Source organism: Poecile atricapillus, chromosome 35 (genome assembly GCF_030490865.1).
Source record: "Poecile atricapillus isolate bPoeAtr1 chromosome 35, bPoeAtr1.hap1, whole genome shotgun sequence".
NCBI lineage: Eukaryota > Metazoa > Chordata > Aves > Passeriformes > Paridae > Poecile > Poecile atricapillus.
The window spans coordinates 1,954,452-1,972,130 of record NC_081283.1 but is presented as its reverse complement, the minus strand read 5'-3'; the positions used below and the strand labels follow the sequence as shown (position 1 = coordinate 1,972,130).

The following is a 17,679-nucleotide window of genomic DNA, read 5'->3' as shown; positions in this document are numbered from 1 at the left end:
CGTATCACACCGGCCCCGGCCCCGGCGCCCGCCCCGGCCCCGGATCCGGCCACGGCCCCGGCCCCCTGCTCGTACCATACCGACACCGATACCGACTCCGACACCGGCACCGGATTCTGGACCATACTGACACCGAGACTCCTACCGGATCTCCGCCTGTACCATAGGGACACTGATACCGACACCGGACCCCTGCCCGTACCATATCGAGACCGACACGGGACCCCTGCCCGGACCATACCGACACCGATACCGAGACCGATACCGGACCCCTGCCCGGACCCTGTCCCTACCCACACCCACCGGGGGGCGCAGCCCCGGCTCAGCACGCGCATGCGCGTAGGGACCCCCCCCCAACGCCACGCGCGTGTCCCCCCCGCCCCCCCCCCCCCCCCCCGCCCGTTCCCGTCCTCGGCGGCGGCGGCGGCGGCTCGAGCCCGGTGACGTCAGGCGGGCGGCGGCGCGCGCTCCATCCCCCCCCCCCCCCCCCATTCACCGCCCTCCCTCCGCCGCGGCGGCGGCGCGCGCAGACCCCCCCCCTCCCCATCCCCCGCCGCCCCCCGGCCTCGCCGCCGCCGCCCAGCCCGGAGGGTCCGCCCGCCCCCCGGCCCGGCCCGGCCCGGCCGCCGGCCCGCCCCCGCCCGCCCCCCGCGGATGTCGGTGCGCGGGCCCGGGACGCGCCGCCCCACGGGCAGCACGGCGTGAGGAGCCGCCGCCGAGCCGCCGGCATGGGGCCGCTGCTGGCCCTCGCCGGGAGCCTCCTGGCCCTGCTGGCCGCGCCCGCCGCCCGCGCCCTCGAAGGTGAGTCGGGGGGCGGCGGGGCCGGACCCCCGCCGGGCGATACCGGCGGGGAGGGGGGGGGGGGGGACACCGGCGGGGAGGGGGAGGCCCCGCAGCCGCTGTCGGTGGCGCGGGGCTCGGCCGGGCCGGGGAGGGGGCGGGGGGCGCCGCGCGTCCCCCCCGCGCCGCCGCCGCCGCCGCTGTGACAAAGCAGAGCGAGCGCAGCCCGGCCCCGCCGCGCCGTGGGGACACCGGAGGGACCGGGAGGCAGCGGGCCGGGCTGGGGAGGCGCGTTCTCCCCGCACCCCTCCGCAGCGCACGGTGCGTCTCCCGCCCCGTCCCCCCGGCAGCCGCGGGGGCCGCTCGCTGGCGCTCCCCGCTTTCTCCTCTCTGCCCGTTCCCGTGGCTCCCACCCGCCTTCCATCCCATTTTCCTCTGGAATCCAAAGTTTTCCCCTCAGCCAAGCAGAAAAGTTGGAGCTCAGCACCGCTGCGGGAGCCAGGGCCGGGGGTCCCGGTGTCCCGGGGGTGGCCGGGGCCAAGGTCCCACCGGTCCCCGGGGTGCCCGTGACAGCCCGGCCTCGCCCCACGCTCCCGCTCTTGCATAACCGGGGCTGCTTCTCCCGGAGCCGCGACGCCCGGCTGCGGAGTTTGGCTGTGACCGGGCCTGGTGGCACTGGGAATGTGTTTATCCAGCGAGCGGGCTGTCCGTCCCCCTGTCCGTCTGTCCGTTTGTCCATCCTCCCCCCCCATCGGTCCATCCAGCTCCTTGCCAGGCGCTCGTTCCCAAGCCGTGCACGTCGCGTTCCCGGCCCTTATTGATCTATTCAGTAAATACTTGAGCTCGTCAGCTCCATGGCCAGGCTGGGAATGTGCGAGGGGCCACTCTTGGCAGCGCCCGTGCTCCGCGCTGGCAGCAGATCCAGCCGGGAACCGGCGGCCGTGGCGAAGTTCCTCGCAACGCTTGGACGCGCAGGGCTGTTTTTCCCTTCAAAAGCAGGGAAATTGCGGGGGGGGTCCTCGGCTTTCCTGTGACGGATTCCCCTCTGTCCGCATGGGAATGGCCTGGAGAAATGAGAGGCCAGAATGATGGATGAACGAGAGGTTTTGTGGGGTTTTTGTTTTTTTTTTTTTTGGAGGGAAATTTTTCTGTCCCATTTCCTTTGCCCACCTTGGAGGAAAGCGGGAGAAGGGATTTGGTGTCGTGGCAGTAGATGACCCGTCGCTGGGTCAGAGGGATGGAGGAGGAGAAGGAGGTTTGGGCAAACGCCAGATCCCTGCCCCAGATTCATGTCTGGGGCTGCAGGAGGCCGGAGCTTGCGGTTTCCATCCTCCAGCCCCTCCTCACCCTACTGGGGGTGCGGACGCTTGATCTGTGTCCCTTGGAGGGAGGTGACAGGAGCGGAGCCGCTCAGGGCACCCTGCAGCCCCCCCTCGGTGGCACCTGCAGGGCTGATTGAGCCGCTGGCACCCGCCTGGTGAGCTCAGCGGTGCAGGTGGCCAAGAGCTGAGGCCTCTGGGGTCACCCCTCCAGGGACCCGAGGCATCATCCCCGCTCGGAGGTGGCTCGGAGCAGCCGGCGGATCCAGAAGTTGGTGGGGGCGGAAGGGAGGCATCGCTCATTGCATAAGCTGCGTTGCCTTTGGAAACGAGGCTGCGGAAAGATGATGAGCTGGAGGGAAGTTCCTCCATCCTCTTCTCCACATCCCAGGAGCTGGAGTGGGTCAGAGACACCCCTCCCTCCTGGTGCATGTCCCCCTCCCGAGGGGCTCCCCTTTGTGATGGGGACAAGGTGCTGTTCCAGCACCTCGGGGTGCTGGGAGCTGCGTGAACCTGTGGGTGGGAGGATGTAGAGGCATGTGGCGGATGTGGAGGCCCTGCAACCATGTGGTTGGGCTGCTTAGGAGGCAGAATGTGCCACCAAGGTGCCACCTGAGCCGGTACCTCAACCCTGATGGCCCTAGCTGGGCTCTGGTTTCCCTGATGTAGCCAGCTGGGGCTCTGGGAGAGGCCAGGATGTCATTGAGAGCAGGGTACAGGTCCCCATCCTTGTCTGGAGAGCCGATTCCTCACACTCACTGCCTCTCTTTGCAGCTCTGGGAGCTCTTTGCTTGTTCCTGGAGAAGAGGAGGACAAAGTCCAGCCGTGAGCTGGGAGGAAGCTCTTCCATGGGGAGCAAAGGGCACCGGTGTGCAGCTCCTGTCTGCCCGGTCCTTCACCGCTTCCCGGTGTGATGTGGGGCATCCCTGGGCCCTGTGGTGGCAGAGCCCCAGGAGTGGAGTCAGGGCAGGCAGGGATCACTCTGCTCCTGTTTTGGAAATACCTGTGGTTAAGGGTGACTTGGGTTATTTTGGTGCAGCACTTCCCTCTTGCCACCTTGGTGGTCTGGCCTGTCCTGTTGTGTGCCTGTGCGTGCCCCTGTGTGTTCCCAGGTGTTCCCAAGCATACCTGTGTGTTCCCAGGTGTTTTTCCGTGTGTTGCCGTGTGTGTGCACACGTGTGGGTGTGCACAGGCTGCTTCCCTAAGCGTGCACGGACACGCCAGGAGCTGCGCTGGGTTCAGTGGAGGTGAAGAGTGGAGGTTTGGGGTGCTGGGAGGAGAAGGAGCTGCTGGAGGGGCTGTCCCTGGGCAATGGCTGGGGGTTCCTCCGTGCCGTGTCCAGAGGGGTGTCCGGCATTCCTGTGTGGAGCATCCCAGCAGGACACTTGGGGCTCCAGTAGCCCCGTGGGTGTGAGAGGTGCCTGGAGCCGCTGTGGTGTCCGGTGAGAGGCCGGGCTCTGGCCCCCATCCCACGTGCTCCCCGTCTGTGACGTCGAGAGGATGGGGCAGCGCTGGAGCATCCCTGGCAGCGGTGCCAGGTTTGGGGTGAAGCCGAGGCGTTGCCTCCTCGCCGCTTCTGAAGCTCCTGAGGCGCAGTGGGCGGCGCGGGGGTGGGAGCAGCTGTGGCAGCCCCCTCGCCTTCGGTGTCTCAGCCCCACCACTCGCTCCTCGTGTTCTCTCCCTGCTGCTTCCATGTGCTCCGGGGGAGCCTGCGAACTGGGAAGGAGCGGGGGCTGCTCCAGCTGGTGATGCTTTTCCTCCAGTGTTAAGTACGGGTTGGGATGATGGGGAGCAAAACCACCCAGGTCCTCCCTGTGCCTCCAAGGCCCTGGTTCCTGGAGCATCCTCCTCTGGAGGCTCCAGCTGGCGTTCCATGGTTCCTCTTTGCCCCCAGCCCATGCCTGACCCGTGGTTGCCCGATGGGGCTGTCCAGGCTCTGCTGCGCTGCACGGGCATTCCTCTCTCCTCACAGGAACAGCAGGATTGGAGCGGAAAATCAGAGACAAATTAAGGGAAAAGCTGCGTAAACCAGCTGCTGGGTGGGGTCCCGAAAACAGCCCTGGAGTCAGCTGAGGGGATGGGGTGGTGGCACAAGAAGCTTTGAGGACAGAGGGTTGGCTCCCAAAATCCATCCTCCCACTGGCTGGGATGAGGGTGTTTGGGGAAGGACCGTGGCTCCTTCCCCTCCAGGAGGGCATGGGGGGACCTGGCTGTCCCCCAAGGCTGTGACAATGTCCAGGTCACCTCCCAGTGCTCAGTGAGGTGGGGAGGGGATGGAGGGTGGGCAGGGTGAGGGCCTTTGGGTAGAAACTGGGAGCACTGGTAGCATCTGTAGGGGTGGTGGTGGTGGTGGCAGGATGAGGACATTGGGCACTGGGGTCTGTGCCAGCACTCGCCTGCCCCGTGGCTGCCCGGTGCCTCCCGTGAGGCTCATCCTGGTGAGGAGGGATCTGCTCCAGCTATCAAGTGGAGCTTCTGATCCTTGCCACCATCTCCTGAGCTCTGGGATGCTCCAAGAGGAATGGGACAGCTCGTGGGGTCCCTGCCTGCCCCTGGGGGTGGTGTCCACACCGGGGTTTGGCTGTGCTGGGAGGCAGCAGGAGCTGTGCCCATGTCTGTGACCCCCATGGCACTCCAGGGCTTTGGCTGTGCCTTTGGGGAGCTTTCCCAAGCCCTCGGATGTTCTTTTGGACAGAGCCTCTCCAGAACGATGCAGAGTGGTTCTGCAAGTGTCCTTTGCCCAGCAAGGGGGTGCACGGGAGGTGCTTCCCAAAATCCCAGCCAGGGCCGGGCCCTCGGGAGCTGCGGAGTGCCCGGGAGAGGTGGGGACACACAGGATGTGCCACATCCTGCTGAGTCAGCACAACGATGAGCCCGTGGCTTTGTCATGGGGCAAGAGGTTCCTCTTCCAGGCATGGAGATGATTTCAGTTCCCAGATCCACTCCAAGCACTTTCCTGGTGCAGATAAATCCTTTCTCTGTGACCCCCAGACCTCCCAGCCCTGCCGGGCTCAGAGCCCTGAGTCTCTGCGAGAGCTGCCTGCCAAGCCGAGTGCTCTCCCAGCCATGGGGCTCCACTGACGTGCCTGGGATGAATCCAGCTGTCCCAGGCTTGGGAATGGGCTCCTTGGAGTGGGTGCTGACCCCAGGAGTGGACTGTGAGCAGCAGATGCATCAGCCTGTTTCCTTCCCACAGTCCTGCCTTTTCCAGGCAGACAGGACTCTCCTTGTGCTTGGGATGAATTTTATCTCCATCACCTCCCAGAGAGCGTCTCCAGCTGTGTTCCCATGGACGTCCCTCTCCAGGGACTTGGGCTTGGTGGCCGATGGTGCCGTGGCCTTGCCGAGTGCCCGGGGACGTTTTGCCTCCAGCGCTGCCATCCTCAGGCTCTCCCAAACAGAGCATCTGCCCGGCTGCAGCTTGTTTTCCAAGGGATGCTTTTCCCCTCTCCCTGGGATTTTGCAATCCAAAGCCACCTCGAGCTATTTACAGCCCAGGTTTTGCTGTTGACTTTAACTCTCCAGCCCTTTCCACGCAGCGCTTCTGGGCAGCCCGACCTGCGGCCGCACCGAATATTTTCAGCATTTTCTAATTCGGCTCAAACTTGTTGTTTTCTTTGCTGTGTGACTATTTTTGAAATAAAGGCACAGGGTGGGCTGTGAAGGCTGTTCTGGATGTTGTTCCATCGTGAGAGGTTGTGTTCCCCAACGTGGTCTGACCATTTTTAGGGCTAAATATAGACTCCAGCGTCCTTCCTGAGCCAGGGAACGGAGCAGGCTGGAGCTGCAGTCATGCAGATGCTGTGCAGGATCACAGACGGTCCCAGCACCGCTCCTGGGGTTGGCAGCAGAATTGTTGGATAATGACCTTGCTGGCAGCTCTGAGCTTCTCCGGTGGGACCGTGCTTGCAGTGACACCGAGGGGAGGGATGGGAAGAGCATCCCGGGCTCCGGGGAGTGTCAGCAAGGTGAGAGCAGGTCTGTGATGTCCAGAGCGCATGGACTGGGGCAGCAGTGGGAATTGTGGATGTCTGGGAGGGAGTCTAATTGAGTTGCAAGTTGCATCTTTAATTGAGTGGACTAATTAGGCACTTGCCAGATGCTGTTTCTCCAAATGAGACCATGGTGAGGATGGGCAGGTGTTGTGGGTCACGTCCTAGGTGTGCCAGAGCTGGGCAGGTGCGGGGCGAGTGTGGGGGCTGCTGTTGAATTGAGGGGCTGCAGTTGCAGGAGGTGGAGAGGAGTCACTGCTCTTGGACTCAGGGCTTGGCCTCCATCCCTTGGTGACGGAGTCAAGGAGGATTCCAGCTGGGGGAGGCTTTTGGAGCCATCCTGCTGCTGCCCCCATGCCCCAGCCTCCCTGGGGGTGGCCGGGTTTGTTTGTTGGGGGCTGCCAGGCAAAAACTGAAATGTGCTGAGAGCTTTGAATTGCATCAATCTCACCCATTTACCTGCAGCCCTTTGTTCGTGGGCATGGGCTGGTGCTCCTGGGTCACACGTGGCTCATTCGGGCCACCAGCGGTCACAGCTGGCCAACAGCATGGCCACAGCTCGTGCAGGAGAGTCTGCACCCCTGGCCCTGCACCTCAGGACCGAGTCCCTCCCGGTGTCCCCTGCCTCTGCTTCCCTGTGATTTCCTCAGAATTGCAATTTCGTGGCCTAAAGGATGGCACAGGGACACAAGCCCTGGTTGCTGGGGAGCAGCAGGACGCTTCTCTGCCCACCCTGAGTGCTGCCAATGTGTGCCCACCCGCTCCAGCCTCTGCTGGGGCATCTCTCCCATCCCCTGCTGCCCGTGTCAGCACCCCTTGGCTGTCCCTGGCTCTGTCACTGCCGGACGAGCGGCTCCAGGTGATTTATGACACTCGGGGGCTCTGACCGGGGGGCACAGACACCCCAAACCACGGTGCTTACGGTGGTCCCGTCCTCTCCAGGCTCTGTCAGCTGCACCCCTCCGGCCCCCAGCGCAGGGAAAGGCTGTGAAGAGTTTCCTCCCGGCGGGTGTCGCGGTGCTTTTTTATTGTTTGGAAAAGGAAGCACTTGGCTTTAATACTTCCCGCTCCAGCCGCCTTCCCAGCGCCCGGGCGGATGCTGCGGGGCACCGGGGCCAGCGCCGCCTGGAGCGGGGCTGTGCCGGCGCCTCCGCCCCGGGGCCAGCTCCGCATCCTTGGGTCGGTGCCCACGCCCAGGCCCCGCTTCCTGCCGCAGCCCCCGGCCCTTCCAGATGGGTTTGCTCAGCCTCTCCTCTGCCGGCCTGGAGCGCGTTTTCCCCCGGGAAGAGCGGATTTGGAGCCCGGCGCTGCTTAATTCACCAGCGCCGTGCTCTCCTCCGATGCCATCGGTCCTTGCCCAGCCCCGCGCCCTTTCGGCTGCATAAAATCCTAAATTTTCTTTTCCTGCAACATATAGAAGTTAAAACCAGCAAAAGAAGGATCCCTGACCGGCAGGAAGCCCCCGGGAGCATCCGCTGGAGATGCCAAGGGGTCAGGCAGCATCTGGGACGCAGCATCAGCTCAGGGACGGCTGTGCCAATTCCTCTCCCACCGTTTGTACCAGTTACAGACAGATGGGACATTTCACCATGCCAGGGATGTTTTTCCAGTGGAGCAGCTGCCACCTGGAAGCCGTGCAGGACCTGCTTTTCCAGGATGTGCTGTCAAGGAATCCCCAGAGCTTTGCCCTCACCAGCAGCACGTGCTCGCTGTGCTGGGGAGCCGATGGGTGACTGGATTTGTGCCCTGCGGGCTGGTTGGGCTTGGTTTTGGGGACTGGGATGGGACTTGGTGACAGCGTGGCAGGAGCAGGGCAGGGCCAGGGTGTTGCCAGGGGTTGTTATCCCTGGAGAGACCTTGAAGCGCCAGGAGATTGCGCCGTGTGACGGTGGCTCCGTGACCTTGTGCTCCCCAGAGCTGGGAGATGCTCTGAGGTCCCCCAGGGGACCCTGGTGACAAGTCACTCAGGAGGTGACTTGGAGGCTTGGAAAACGTCTGGGTCTCCATGTCCTCGTGCCCCTCCTGCTGTTCTCCGGCCTCTCAGAGCATCCAGCTTCTCCTGGTGGGTGACAGTTCCCTGCCCTGGCTGAGGTGGGACCCCCAGTGAGGACCCACAGGTGTGGCCACCCCAAGGATCCCAAATCCCAGCTGGATCATCCCTGGCTGCATTCACACGGGCAGGTGGAGCTGAATCCAGAGCAACTCCCCGCACGGCCTGCACTGCTTGGGAATAAAAGTCCCTTTATGCCGGAATAATTAGTGTACTCAGAGCATGCTAATTATTCTGGGATAAAAGTGACTTTTATTCCAGCAGAGTGTCCTCTCAAAGGGCCCTTTCTGCCCGCTCCCAGGGCACAATAGCTGCTCTGCTCCGTTTCCCCATCCCAGACAAAGTCCTTATTTGCGGAGGCAGCGAAATTGAGTTGACTAATGAATTAAGGCCAATGGTTCTGGCCGGGCTCCAGCCCTTTGAAAGCCTTGGCGAGCTGATGCCCGGCCCGGCGGGAGGAAGCACGGACCCTCCTGCCCCACCAAGCCCCCGGCAGCCTCCTCTCCCTCCCTCCCTCCCTCCCAGCTGCCGGGATGAAATGCCTATTAATCTATCCTGTGGAATTGCTTTATTCCCGGCGCAGGCAGGGCTCTGGAGGGAGCGTTATCAGCTCCAGCCACAGGCCATAAATAACCACTGCGGATCCTGTTTGGGTTCCCAACTGCCCAGGGTATAAACATCCCACTCCTGGATAAATACAGGGAATAAAGCCTGGGCAGGTAGGGGAGGTGGGAGGCTCTGCCCCTTCCCCATCCCTGCTCTGAGGAAGGAAAAAGGGAACACGGGGAAGGAAAAAGGGGACACGGGGCACCCTGGCAGGGATGGCCACAGGCCAGGGCCGGCTGCAGCCCATCCAACTGCACCCAGAGGACTTAAACCTCTTTCTCCTGGCTGCAAATGCTTTTTTCTTTCTCTTTTTTTCCTTCCCCCCCCCCCCCCCGCCTTTTTTTCCCCATTTAAATTGCAGATAAGCTGCAAAAAGAAAGATACCAAAAAAGCGGGATTCTCCCTTGAATCCCCCCGGCTGTGGGGCTGGAGCTGCCCCTTCTGCCCCTCCCCAACGCAGTCTGGATGATACAGCTCTTTTTTAAATTTTTTATTATTTTTTTATTTTATTATTATTATTATTATCCCCAGTTCTGGCAATGCCGGAGCTTTCATTTCATCTGGCTCCATCTCCTGCCATTTTTCAGCTCGTTCTGCTGCGGACTCTCGGTGGGGCTGGAGGCGGGAGGGGACGCGGGGGGGATCGCGCTCCGGCACGGCTCTCCCGGCTCCTGAATTTGGTTTAAAATGCAAATCTTTCCTTTATTCCCCATTTTTTTTTTTCTTCCCCTCTTTTTAATGGATTTCATCTGAAGGCGGCGGAGCTGCTGGAGCCTGGGGAGCGGGAGGGGAAGGGGCTGGGCGAGGGGGGAGCGCATTCCTCGCAGATTTCCTGATGTGTTTGCATGGAAATCGTCTCCCCCCGGATGCGTTTGAAGTCAGGTGACGCCGAGCTGCGGGATGGACGCAGCCCTGGGAGCCGCAATATGATTTTATTCCCCCTTCCCCCATCCACGGGGATGCTGTGGGCAGCTCCCTGCCTCCATCTCCTGCCTCCCTTGGGATGCGCTCGCCCGTCCATCCTCCTCCTCCTCCTCCTCCTCCTCCTCCTCCTCCTCCTCCTCCTCTCCGTCCTCTCCATCCTCGCTCTGCTCCTTTGTCTGCATTTGGAGGCAGGTCCTGGCTGCTGTCGATCCCATCCCAGTGGGGGTGTCGTGGGGCTGCTGGGGACTCTGGAGTTGTCACCTCCGCTGCTCCCGAAGGGGGACATTGGGGTGGCATCTCCCAGTCTCGGGGTGGCCGCTGTGGGGCTCCAGTGGCTCCCAGTCCGTGTCCCATGGGGAGGGACGGGTGTCCCTTGCCATGGGGAGCATCCAGGTGGGCAATCACAGGAGAATGTGTGGAACGTGACCGGTGGGAAAGGGCTGGGGATGTGCTGGTGGGATCTGGGGATGGATGAGCAGAGGGTGCTGAGCCCTGGGATGTCCCTCTGGGATGTGACAGGGGGGTGACAGGGGGGTGACAGCCCTGCCCATAGCCCAGGATGGCTCTGGGGGCAGGTGAGATCTTCCAGCTGCTTCCCATCGGCGTCATCCCTTGGTCAGGGCTGGGAACGTGGGTAGAAACCAGGGATGGAAAAGCAGAGAAGCACCGGAATGCTGGGGCTGAGGTGATGGCAGGGTCTGGATTTGGTTGGATTTGTTGTTGTCTCCTCGGGGGTTCCAAAAAGGGGGAGAATTGGAGTGAACACCCACATCCAGCCAGAGCCTGTCCCAGGAATGGCACAGAACTGCCATTCCAACACCTCTGGCACAGCACAGCCAGCCTTGCCTTCTCCAAATAATCCTTTTTATTTTGTTTAAGGAAGGTGAATGCCTCGTGATTCCAATGCCATAGCCGGAATTGAAGGGAAAAGTGGGGAAAAATCGTATTTTTAAGTCAATATTTACTTAGCAATTGGCCATCCCCCTCCCCCAGCCTGGCCACATACCTGCGGCTTCTCCAGCGGGAATGGCCAGGAGCCCTGTCGCTCCTGGAAGCTCTGGAGCAGGGATCTGGTTTGAATCTTCCCTATTCGGAGGGGGCCGGATGGAAGAATTGCAAAAATGCATTTGAATTGTTTTGGTATCGTGTGTTTCAATGCAAAACAAACAGCTGAGCTTTCCTTTCCCTTTCCCCCCCTGGAAAAATGTGCCTCAAACCTGAGGGGTTGGTATTTTAAATGTCTCTATTAACCGGTTCAGCTTTTGGGAGCCGGAAAATTTACAGGATTTGGGGTTTGAGGATCAGCCTGGAGCTCCAGCCCAGGATGGGCTCCAGGCTTTGGCTTTCCCAGCGCCTGTCCAGAGGCTGCAGAGAAACTCCAGGCCACTGGAAGTTCTGAAAACACAGAAAAGGAACAAATCCTGTTTTTTTCTGTAGTTTGGGCACAAAGGGCGGGTGATGTGGGGGAGAGAAATGAATCCTCAGGTGGCTGATGTGGTTTTGGTGGATTTTGGGTGCTGAATGTGGTTGGGTTTGTGCCTTGAAGGCTCCATGTCACAGATTCCAGGCTGGCACTGGGGGGGTCCCATGGGGTCTCAGCTCTGATTGGGGAGAGTGGCCATGAATTTCAGCCTCAATCCACAGGGAAGGAGGAAGAGGAGGAACATTGGGATGAAGATGTGATGTTCATCTGGCTGATGGAACAGCCTCTGCCAAGGAAAGGCCGAAATTGCCCCAAACACAAACAACCCTCCCTGTTCTGGGGGTGCTGCAGCCAACTCAGCTGGGGATGGAGACCTGGAGGAGCACAGAGTGGGAATATTTCCCTCTGGAGTGGGTTTATTCCCTCCCTTTTGTGCTCCCTTCTCCCCCAGAACATCTGGTTTGCGAATCGCGCCCGTCCCAGCCCGTATTTATGGCCAGCGCCGTTTCCTGGCCGGACGCCTCCTCCCGAGGAGAGGAGGAGGAGCTGGGCTGAGGAGGAAGGAGGACAGGAGTTCCTTCAGATTTTTGTGCTTTGCTTCCAGTCTGTCCAGGTTTTTATGTCATCCTCATCCGTGCACTGAAGCTCACGTGGCTTTTGCTCCAGGATCTGCTTCTCCACCTCCCCACCAGCCTGTTTTGGTGTCCATTTCTTTATTTGAGGCAAAAAATCAGATATTTTTTGGTGTTTGTGTTTGCCAACCCCTTTCCCAACGCACCACGCTCCAACACAAAGCCTCTGGGTGTCTGTGGAATTCTGTTATCATGGTTTTGGTCCCTTTCCCACCTGGGGAGACATCTGTTCTCACCCTGTTCTGGAAAGCAATCCCCTTTCTTGCACCCAAATTGGCTTTTTTTGGACCTTTTATTTGGACTACTTTGGTTTTGGACCTTTTTGTTTTTTGGGCCTTTTTGTTTTTGTGGCCTTCTGGGGGCCCTTTTTTTGAGGGTCTTTTTTTGGCCTTTTTTTATCCCATTTTTGAGAGGCTCTTTTTTTGGGGCAGGGCCTTTTTTTGGTGACCTCTTTATTTTTGTGCCTTTTAGGGGCCCCTTTTCTTATGTGCCTTTTTTGAGGCCCTGTTATTTCGCCACTTTCTAGATCTCTTTTTTTAAATTTTATTTTTGCCACATTTTGGTGCCTTTTTTTCCAACCATTTTTTCTCCTTTTCCAACCCTCCTTTGGGTGGATTTTTTTCCACCACCGTTCCCCCAATCTTTCGGTTATTTTGACAAACTTCTGCCGTGTTTTTAGCGTGGTTTTGTCCCCTTTGAGTCCCTTTTTGAGCCGGGGTCTCTCCTCTGGCTGCCAAGGCAGGGATGTGTCCCTGCAGCTGCCCCGGCCCCGCTCTGAGCCGCCCATTGTGCGCCGATGAAGGCGCCTTTATTCCCGATCCCGGAGCCGGAGCTCCGCTGCCATCGCCGCCGCTGGGGCGAGCGCCCGGCTCGGGAAGGGAATTTGGCTCCGTGCGAGGGATGCATGAACAGAGACACCTTCTCTAATTGTCCACCTGGCACCGAGGCGGGCAGAGGAGGGCATTGAACCCGCTGGGAACACGCTGTGCGAGGACAGGGAATGCGCAGGGAACGCGTGGGGTTGCCGAGGAGCCCGGGGAGCCATCGCCTTCCGTCCTCTCCCTGCCCTGAGCCGTGGTGGCCGCGGTGCCTCCGGCTCTTCCCGTGACTGGGAATGGTGGAGGGGATGGGTTTGGGTGTCCTGTGGTGGTGAGGAGCTCTCTGGGATCATCCTTCCATCTGTCTGGAAGCGTGTATCAATGCTGGAAGGAATCCCATGTGCTCTGCTCTGGTGCTGGAGATGCTGGTGCTGACTCCTTCGAGCATCCCCGCTCCAGGATTGGAGGCCCCAGTGCAAAACAAGCTCCTGATTTCCCATCCCACCAGCAGCCAGTTGGGAATGGGTTCCCAGGGATTTGCCCTCCTGTAGCTCTGCCTGCTCCTTCGGGAAGTGAAACCCGTGGGTCACGCTGTGGCTGCTGGAGACCTGGGAGGATGAGGAGGAGCAGGAAACCCAGGAGAGTGTCAGTTCTTTGCTGTGGTTTTCTTAATGAATCCTGCCTTGGATGCGCCTGTGGCCGGGAGATGGAGGCGTCAGATGAGCTCCGCCAGGAAGAGGGGGTGGAAGGGCTGGATTTGGAGCAGAGCTGGAGCAGGAGGATCCTGTCCCTGAGCCCGGTGGGAGGAAGGGGACACGCTCAGGCTGTGCCTCTGGCCTAGGGGAGGTGGAGGGGAAGGACAGGGATGCTCCATCCATTTTGATCTGTCCAGTCTCCATCTTGGCTGTGCCGAGCTCCTGCCGTGGTGCCGAGCAGCAGCTCCCACGCCGCCGGTGAGCAGGGAGGGAAGGGAGGGAAGGGAAGGGAAGGGAGGGAAGGGAAGGGTTGGCAGGAGAAGCCGCGCTTCCATCAGAGCAAACCGCATCAGGCAAAGCCCTGTGCGGCTCCCAGGAGGAATCGGGGTTGTAACACGGTGGGAAGTTTCCTCCCACCCTTCAGGGATGGGGTTGGGATTAGGGACAGCATCGTCCCCGTCCTCTCCCCTCGCAGGCTCCCTCGCTGTGGAGCAGCCCCACGGCAGGAGGAAGATGCAGACACAGAGACCCCCCCTTTCCCGGGCTGAGCAGGAAGTGAAGTGGATCCTGGGAGCGGGGAATTTGGCAGGAGAGCAGGGATGCCACGAGATGAATGTTTTGGGAATTGCGTGTGTGGCTGCCTTTGCTTGAGCAAGGGCTCGCAGTTGCTTTGGGTTTGCAAGAGCTGCGGCCACCCCCGGGGTGCGGCTGGAGAGTGACCCCCCCCCCATGGCAGTGACCCCCCCCCCATGGCAGTGACCCCCCCATGGCAGTGACCCCCCCCCCATGGCAGTGACCCCCCCCATGGCAGTGACCCCCTCCCCATGGCAGTGACACCCCCATGGCTGTGACCCCCCCTGGCAGTGACCCCATCATGGTTGTGACACCCCCATGGCTGTGACCCCCCCATGGCTGTGACCCCCCCCCCATGGCTGTGACCCTCCCCCCCATGGCAGTGACCCCCTCCCCATGGCAGTGACCCCCTCCCCATGGCAGTGACCCCCCCCATGGCAGTGACACCCCCATGGCTGTGACCCCCCCATGGCAGTGACCCCCCCCATGGCAGTGACCCCCCCCCATGGCAGTGACACCCTCCCCATGGCAGTGACCCCCCCCATGGCAGTGACCCCCCCATGGCAGTGACCCCCCCCCATGGCAGTGACCCCCTCCCCATGGCAGTGACCCCCCCCATGGCAGTGACCCCCCCATGGCAGTGACCCCCATGGCAGTGACCCCCCCCACCATGGCTGTGACCCCCCCCACCATGGCTGTGAGCCCCCCCCCCATGGCAGTGACCCCCCCATAGCAGTGACCCCCTCCCCATGGCAGTGACCCCCCCATGGCTGTGACCCCTCCCCATGGCAGTGACCCCCTCCCCATGGCTGTGACACCCCCGTGGCTGTGACCCCCCCCCCATGGCTGTGACACCCCCCCATGGCTGTGACCCCCCCCCCCCATGGCAGTGACACCCCCATGGCAGTGACCCCCCCCCCACGGCAGTGACCCCCTCCCCATGGCTGTGACACCCCCATGGCTGTGACCCCCCCATGGCTGTGACACCCCCATGGCTGTGACCCCCCCCCCATGGCTGTGACCCCCCCCCCATGACAGTGACCCCATCATGGCAGTGACCCCCCCCATGGCAGTGACCCCCCATGGCTGTGACCCCCCCCATGGCTGTGACCCCCCCATGGCAGTGACCCCATCATGGCTGTGACCCCCCCATGGCAGTGACCCCCCCATTCCTGTGACCCCCCCCATTCCTGTGACACCCCCATGGCACTGACCCCCCCATGGCTGTGACCCCCCCATGGCAGTGACACCCCCCCCATGGCAGTGACCCCCCCCCCCATGGCAGTGACCCCCCCATGGCTGTGACACCCCCCATGGCAGTGACCCCCCCCATTTCAGTAACCCCCCCCTATTTCAGTGAGCCCCATTCCAGTGACCCCCCCATTTCAGTGACCCCCATTTCAGTGACCCCTCTCATTTCAGTGCCCCCCCCATTTCAATGACCCCTCCCCTTTCAGTGACCCCCATTTCAGTGACCCCCCCATTTCAGTGACCCCCCCATTTCAGTGACCCCCCCATTGCAGTGACCCCCCTATTTCAGTGACCCCCCCATTCCAGTGACCCCCCCCATTTCAGTGACCCCCATTTCAGTGACCCCCCCATTTCAGTGACCCCCATTTCAGTGACCCCCCCTCATTTCAGTGACCCCCCTCATTTCAGTGACCCCCCCATTTCAGTGAGCCCCCACTTCAGCCCCTCCCTTTGTTGGGGTGCAGTGTCCCCCCCCATTTCAGCGACCCCCCCAAGGCAGGAGGTTCTTCCCAGCCTTTCTCCCTCCCCAGACTCTGCATTTTGGCTTTTCCTGTTGCTTTTCTCTCTGTCCATTTCCCCCCTCCGTGTGTCCGGTCAGAAATGTGGGATCACCCTTCCCTGGGCTGCCCTGGGGTCCTGGACATGGGATGGATGGATCCTCATCCCACTGTTGTCCTCATGATTTAAAAAAGCATTACTTTTTAATTTGTTCTCATTTGGAATTTCTTGTTTTTTCCCTGTTTTTCTCTTGCCTAGCACAGAAAACGAAGCGCCTCTGGCTCCCAGGAGCTAATTCATCCAAGTTAAATGATCTTTAAAATCTGCGAGTGCATCACAGCGCTCGACTCCTGTTTTCTCCCGGTGTAATTAATGCTCCAGCTTAAATTTCCTCCTTTCCTTAGAGGCAGACTTGATGGATCCGGTGCCAGGCTCAAACTTCTGCCAAGCCATAGGAAAGAAATCATCCCCACGCACCCCCCAAAAACAAAACCCCAAACCAATCTCGGCCTTTAATTGAAATTTGATTTTTCTTCTGAAACAACTTGTCCTTGGGAAGAAACTGATGTTGTTTATTATCGTTATTTCTTTTCTCATCCAGCACCGAAGACTTGTAGCCCCAAACAGTTTGCATGCAAAGATCAGATTACGTGCATATCTAAGGGCTGGCGCTGTGACGGGGAGAAGGATTGTCCGGATGGCTCGGATGAATCTCCCGAGATATGTATGTATGCCTTTCCTTCCTAATCCTCTTCCTCTGGGTTTGCTCCATCGCTCCATGGGTGTTCCAGGGCACCGAGAGGCTGGTGCACAACGTTCTACCTCAGCTCTCCTTGCAGCTCCTCGGGGTGGGGGATGTCCATTCTGTCCGTCTGTACATCCGTCCATCTATCCATCCATTCCATCCATCCATTCCATCCATCCATCCATCCATCCATCCATCCATCCATCCATCCATCATCCATCCATCCATCCATCATCATCCATCCATCCATCATCCATCCATCCATCCATCATCCATCATCCATCCATCCATCATCCATCCATCATCCATCCATCATCCATCCATCATCCATCCATCATCCATCCATCCATCATCCATCATCCATCCATCCATCATCCATCCATCCATCCATCCATCCATCCATCCATCCATCCATTCCATCCATCATCCATCCATCCATCATCCATCCATCATCCATCCATCATCCATCCATCATCCATCCATCCATCCATCCACCCATCCATCCATCATCCATCCATCCATCCATCCATCATCCATCCATCATCCATCCATCATCCATCCATCATCCATCCATCCATCCATCCATCCATCCATCATCCATCATCCATCCATCCATCATCCATCATCCATCCGTCCATCATCCATCTGTCCATCCATCCATCCATCCATCCATCCATCATCCATCATCCATCATCCATCCATCCATCCATCCATCCATCCATCCATCCATCATCCATCCATCCATCCATCATCCATCCATCATCCATCCATCATCCATCCATCCATCATCCATCCATCATCCATCATCCATCCATCCATCATCCATCATCCATCCATCCATTCCATCCATCCATTCCATCCATCCGTCCATCCGTCATCCATCCATCCATCATCCATCCATCCATCCATCCGTCCATCCATCCATCATCCATCCATCATCCATCATCCATCCATCCATCATCCATCCATCCTCCATCCATCCATCATCCATCATCCATCCATCCATCATCCATCCATCATCCATCCATCCATCATCCATCCATCATCCATCCATCATCCATCCATCCATCCATCCATCCATCCATCCATCCATCATCCATCATCCATCATCCATCATCCATCATCCATCCATCATCCATCCATCATCCATCATCCATCATCATCCATCCATCATCCATCCATCATCCATCCATCCATCCATCCATCATCCATCATCCATCCATCCATCCATCATCCATCCATCATCCATCCATCATCCATCATCCATCCATCATCCATCCATCATCCATCCATCCATCCATCCATCCATCCATCCATCCATCCATCATCCATCCATCATCCATCCATCCATCCATCCATCCATCCATCCATCA

The 17,679-nt window shown here is 59.8% G+C and overlaps 1 protein-coding gene across 3 annotated transcripts in view; it reads left to right on the top strand.

The window, feature by feature from the left end:
- Positions 1–648: 648 nt before the first annotated feature.
- The window catches only part of LRP1 (LDL receptor related protein 1), a 90,823-nt gene continuing 73,792 nt past the window's right edge, over positions 649–17,679 (top strand). For all 3 annotated transcript variants that reach the window (XR_009280200.1, XM_058860999.1, XM_058860998.1), the window contains exons 1-2: positions 649–801; positions 16,163–16,285. Coding sequence is in view for 2 of the 3 variants with exons in the window: in XM_058860999.1 (XP_058716982.1) it covers positions 729–801; positions 16,163–16,285 (196 nt within the window). In the remaining variant the exon portion in view is untranslated. The remainder of the gene's footprint in view (positions 802–16,162; positions 16,286–17,679) is intronic.